Below are 6,000 nucleotides of genomic sequence, written 5' to 3'. Positions count from 1 at the left end.
ACTCAGACATAGGTTAGGGGTTTGTTACAGGAGTGAGTGGGTGGGTGAGATTCTGTGGCCTGCATTGTGCAGGAGGTCAGACTAGATGATCATAATGGTCCCTTCTGACCTTGAAGTCTATGAGTCTATGTGTTCCACATACCCATTCACTGACCTGCCCTCTTTCCCCTCTCTGTCAGAGTCTTCCAGTGAGAAGAAACTGAGGGGGGCCAAGGGGGGCTCCACCTCTATGCCTGTGCGCTGTGTGCAAGGAACCACAAGTATCAGAGGGGTAGCCGTGTTAGTCTGGATCTGTAAAAGCAGCAAAGAGTCCTGTGGCATCTTACAGACTAACAAATGTTTTTCACCCACGAAAGCTCATGCTCCAAAACATCTGTTAGTCTATAAGGTGCCATAGGACTCTTCGCTAAGGTACCACAAGGCACTCTAGCTGCCCCAATGGGTACCGCTAAGGGAAAATCTCTCTGACAAAGGTGCACTAGAGCACACAATCACCTACAGTGGAATGGACATGTGCAAAACATCTCAAAGAACAACAGTTATTGAAAGGTTAATAACTGTTTCTTACAGTACACTCCCACACAACCTTAACTCTGCCCTGTTTGCTCATAACTCTCAGCCGTTGCACTGAACTGGACAGGAGCTACCTACACCTGCCCTATACTCCACACAAATATTTACTGAGCAGCAAGCTGGGCTGTAAATCTACAGTGTTTCAGTGTGCTGCACACGAAATGTGTTTGTACCGTATGTCTAAGGCCCTTCGTTTTCTGCTTTGAATTTCTTTTTATTTCTTTTTTTTAACTGAAAACTTCCCAGGTTTTACAAAAGCTGTTACTTGGTTTTTACTGATTTTTTCACCTGAATTTTGGACCATTCTCACAATCACAGCACTGCCAAGCTGCTCCAACTAATTCCACCATTCGATACAGTTGCATCTAACAGTGAATTCAGCTGAAGTGCATGCAGATAATTCCAGTAACTATTGCCAGCTCCAGGGGGGCAAAGTTAAAGTTGCTTGGATATGTTCCTTAACTCTGTATGTCCTGGTTTTCAGACATTTGAGTTTTGCTGAGCTTGATATTCTGAAAGGGCAAGAGATAGAATCATAAAAATGTAGGACTGGGAGGGACCTTGATAGGCCATCTAGTCCAGTCTCCTGCACGGAGGCAGGCCTAAATATGCCACCAGGTAACTTAACTGTGTCTTAACAAAGTGTTTTGTCTGTGATTTCATTAATGGCAGTGATGTGTTGAGATACTGTTGTGAAAGGAGCTAGATAAGTATCTAGAGTGGTGGGAGTGTATCTGACTCACAATCTGACTCTTATTATAGTGTCTCACCAGGGTGTCTCTTTCACCTTCCCCAGTGTGGAAGCTCTGCTCCTCTGCATGAAGTGTTGAGAACAGGCATGGTCAGAGCATGCACCAAGCACAAAGTGCTGAGACAGGTACATGTCACAGGATCACAAGTACTGCCAGTGGGAAGGCGGGGATGAGAACAGCTGGTGAGATAAATGAATCTGTTCACATGTCTCAGAGCTGTTGTTTCAGGCTGTGTTCATCTCAGTTAAGTGTTGTCACTGAGCCGAGAACACCTCATTGAGATGAATGGGCCATTTCATACATCTCTGTGCCTCTTGTGCTGCCAGATGGATGTATAGAACACCTTCCCCGTACACTGGGCCCAGATCTACCATAGGGAATTTGCATCTCCACTCATTTGTGCCTTCCTGCCTCCAGCTGGTACAGGCACTCCTCACAGCCCCACCACCTCCCTATTGTCCCTCTAAGCTTACCAGATACATGGAGTGGTAAGGAGCAGGGTGAAGCCGGGGGTGGGGAAAGCACAAAGAGTGATGATGTGTGGGGAGGAGCTTGGAGTAGCAAGGGAGTAGAGGGAGGTTTGAAGCAATGGGCATGTTGGAGGGAATGTTGAAGGAGTGATAGGAAAGTCTGTGCAGTTGTGGGGGTGGAGGAGGATATGGGCATTGGAGCAGGAAGGGGGAGTGTTGGACCAGTGCAGAAAAGAGTAGAGTGGAAAGGTGAGGGTCAGATCTGTGCAGTGGGGCTGTTGGAGGGGCTTCAGCTCTGTTCCCGTCATATCAGTCCATGAGTGATGGGTACGTTCATGGCCCCTATCACTCTAGTATCTGAGTCCTCACAATGTTTAAAGCATTTATCCTTACCATCCCTATGAGGTAGGGAAATCCTATTGTCCCCTTTTTTTATAAAAGGAAAGATGAGACACAGAGAAACTTGAGGTTTGTCCAAACAGAGAGTTGATCAGGAATAGTATTCCTGATTAACTGTTAATCCACTTTGTGGATTAAGCTAATTCAGAATAAGGCATTTACTCTGGAATAGAAGTAGTACACAGAGAGCTATTCAAGAATAGCTATTCCACTGTAAATTCATGCCCTAGCTTAATCTGAATTAACTTGCCCGGGTAGACAAGACCTAAATGACTTGCCTTAGGTCACACAGCGAGTTTGCTGCAGAGCAGGAAATTGAACCCCAGTCTCCTGGCTCCTAACCACTGGCCCATCCTTACTCTCATGTCCCCGTTGACTCCATGGTCATCCCTGTACTATTCCTGCCTTAGCTCTCCAGCTCCTCCATCTGCGCATCCCATGCTGACACCTGCGTCTTCATGGGGAGGATTATGGGTGGCGGGTATAAGAGGTCAGGGGAGGCTCAGGCTCCCCAGACAGGATGCGGCGCACCTCCCTCTGGTGGGATGCTGGCCCAGCACCTTTGGAGCGCTGCTGCTGATAGGGCACTCAGGCAGGGGCAGCCCCAGGACCCAGCACGCCAACCGTGTGTTGGGGCGGCAAGCCGGGGGGGGGGTCTCTGCCGGCGCCGCAAGGGCAGCAGGCAGGTTGCCTTCGGTGGCTTGCCTGCGGAGGGTCCACTGGTCCTGCGGCTTCGGCGGACCTCCCGTAGGCGTGCCTGCGGAAGCCACGGGACCAGCAGACCCTCCGCAGGCAAGCCGCTGAAGGCAGCCTGCCTGCCATGCTTGGGGTGGCAAAATGCCTAGAGCCGCCCCTGCACCCGGGCCATAACCCCACCTGTGTTCCACCCTGAGGCCCCACCCACACTGTTCGTCTTCCTGTCCCTGCTCCAGTTCTTCCCCTGACCCCCCCCGCCCCTCAAGCCTTTCCACCTCCTCCCTTGAGCCCCTCCCCCACTGCCCACAGGGGTGGAGAGGCATAAGCAGCAGCAGGGGGGCCTTGAGGAAGGAGGAGAAAGGAGCGTGTGGTGGGCAGGGGGCCCAAGCAGGAGCGGAGCCTGCAGCGGAGTGGAGTGGAACTGAACGTGGGCAGGTCCTCAGAGGGAGAAGGCTGAGCGGAGGCAGAGCAGGGGACCAGAGCCACAGTCCAGGTGCCAGTGCCTCCATGCACTTCTTGGGAACTTCCAGTGCTTATGCTCAGCCTCTCCAAATGCAGGAATCACACACCGTCTATGGGGAGGATGTCTGGGGAAGGACAGAGAGATGATTGCTGAGGAGATGTGCAGAGGCAATGAAGGGACTAGCATACAACCAGCACATTCTGTGGCCAGGGTAATCATTGACCAGGGGCAGTAGAGGAAGAGTGCTGCGCTGTCGTAAATGAGTGTGCTAAGAAATTATTTTGTTTTCAAACCAAGGAATTAAATGCCCAGACACTTTAAAGCAGAGTTACAGTTTCCCATTGGTGCCTGGTGGCCTTCCCGAATGTGGAGCGTTGCTAAGCTTAACCCTCTGAAAAGTAGGAAATTCAGAGTTCAAGTACAAGCAATCTCTGTGCGAGGTCAGGGGAAAGGGGGCGTCTGGAGCAGCAGTGAGCTGTGTGGGCTAGGGTGTGGTTGGAGAGGCCTGGTTGCTGTATGCGCAGGGGGCCTGGCTCGGCATATGTACAGCTTAGCCTACATAACCAAGGAACTATGTGACCCTCTAGTGAACTGCTGCCTGTGATGTGTTCACAGTAGCAGAGGACATCAGACAGCAAGGAGTAACTTTTTACATGTGAATTGCTTCTGAAGTGCTAATGGCTGAATGGGGTTATTCAACTATTACCACCATCCCACTGTAACAAAGTGTACAGGATGGGAAGGATCACTTAGGAATGACATAGTATCCTTTGACGTTTGGCCAGCCACAGCAGTGCCTCAACTGCAAAGCTTGTGTTGGCATGCACCTTAACTCTTCATTTCCTGGTTTTCCATGGTTTGAGTTTTGCTGAAATCAGAAAGGCAGGCGATACCACTGGGCAAACTTAACTCTGCATTAACAACGTTTTTTGTCAGTTAATTTAGTTGCACACTCATGTGCAATACACTTAGAGACTGAATGAAAAATCTGCAATGCATGATCAGGACAGTTTTCAGACATCATTATATTTTAAATTAAAACCTTTTTTTTCCCCCAAAAACTAAAAGTGCTAGTCTTCAATGAGGGCTATGTAGGGTGACCAGATGTCCCAATTTTATAGGGTCAGTCCTGATTTTTGGGTCTTTTTCTTATATAGGTTCCTATTAACCCCCACCCCCATCACGATTTTTCACATTTGCTGTCTGGTCACTTTAGGGCTATGTCCATTTCAAGTTTAAAAGTTCAACCATTTTTGCTGACTTTTTCACAAAGGTAAGAACATATGAAACAGGTTATAATGGAAACTGTTTTGCTGTCTTCGGCATAGTGGTTACAGCCGTAGGCCTGCTATAATGAGGATCTAAAATTAAAGCTTTTCAGTATCTCACAGTAGTCTGGTTTCACAAAGGACAGGCGCACATAGATTGCTCAGGAGTTCTTTCTGTACAGTGCTTAATGTTAATTCTCTCTCTTGTTACAAACCATTATTGGAAAGGTTGCTTGTTGCCCATAGGGGTTTATGAGGGTAATTCCATTTTGCTGCTTCATTATAAGGTCTTGCTATGCTTCAGGCAGATTTATACAGCAACCAGCTGCACCTTACAAAGAAGAAAGAGCTTGTGTGTCTGAGGAATGTGGTTTCAGAATATCCAGTGCACTGCCACTGAAAGCAATAGGTGTCATGTTTTAAAAGATGTCTCCAAAACAAACTCCTTCCTGGACATGTCTAGAGTAGGAATTAATTGGAATTGTCATGCGGAAAGAGCAGTTTTGAATACCTAATACAGGAACGAAAGAAAATTACACAGACACAGGAAATTTGAGAAGCAAAAACATATTTTAAAATGACTTGCTATCTTAAAATCCATGTGATATGTGTGTGCCTTGCAGAAATGAAAGTACCAAATGCAGGTTGGAAGGAACCCCACAGACTTAGGGTATTTGGGGGGAATATCTGTGAGCACCGAGTTGTTAGTGGGTATCATTTTCATGTGACTCTTGTTGAAACATATGTGCATTTTTAACTGTTCATCAATCTATGTTCATTTTAATTACTGTTATGTGTGTTTTGTTAACACATTAATAATTTGCTTTATATTTATTTTTTATGTTTTGTTTGCTTTCTTTGCCTTCATTACCACTAGGTTGCAGTACAGACTGGACACTGCCAATCGTTTAGCTGATGAGCATGCACTGATAGCAACGTATGTGAGCCGGCTACAGAACGGTACACGGTTAGTGTTAGGAAAGCTTTCATGGAGTGGGGTTGGGGACAATAATGCTGTTTTCTTTGGGCGATTTACAGCTGAGAGATGAAAGTCACCCCATAGCAGTAGGTCTGCACAAGGCCCTCCACACCACTTAAGCCTCTTATCAAGAACTTACCTGGTGCTTATATGGTGTGCAGGGCTTTTCTCACCCTTTATCCCAGGATGAATTTTATTTAAATCAAAAACATATTTTTTGGTGTCTTCAGAGTTTTCTCAGGGTTTTGTGCAACTCTCACTTGAATTTTTTTTTTCAGTTATGAACTTAGTCCTAAAAATGCATTAAAAACCGGCCACATTTGTTACTGTAAACAATTTAATGGTAGTTCTAGGCAAACACGAAAATGGTTTCAGCATAGTGGTCCATGGACACTAAATT

General features: G+C 46.9%; 1 protein-coding gene across 13 annotated transcripts in view; it reads left to right on the top strand.

Annotated features, from left to right (window-relative positions):
• DTNB (dystrobrevin beta) overlaps positions 1-6,000 on the top strand; it is a 409,923-nt gene that overhangs the window by 271,900 nt on the left and 132,023 nt on the right. For 9 of the 13 annotated variants that reach the window (XM_032762370.2, XM_075063546.1, XM_075063545.1 and 6 more), the window contains one exon: positions 5,499-5,588. The exons of 3 other annotated variants lie outside the window; for them this stretch is intronic. In XM_032762370.2, the coding sequence (XP_032618261.1) occupies positions 5,499-5,588 (90 nt within the window). Of the gene's footprint in view, positions 1-5,498; positions 5,589-6,000 lie in introns of those variants that run through there. One more of the 13 variants, XM_075063551.1, reaches the window with a different exon arrangement.

The sequence above is a fragment of the Chelonoidis abingdonii genome, chromosome 3 (assembly GCF_003597395.2).
Source record: "Chelonoidis abingdonii isolate Lonesome George chromosome 3, CheloAbing_2.0, whole genome shotgun sequence".
NCBI lineage: Eukaryota > Metazoa > Chordata > Testudines > Testudinidae > Chelonoidis > Chelonoidis abingdonii.
The sequence above is the reverse complement of the archived record's forward strand: the minus strand, read 5'-3'. Positions and strand labels throughout refer to the sequence as shown.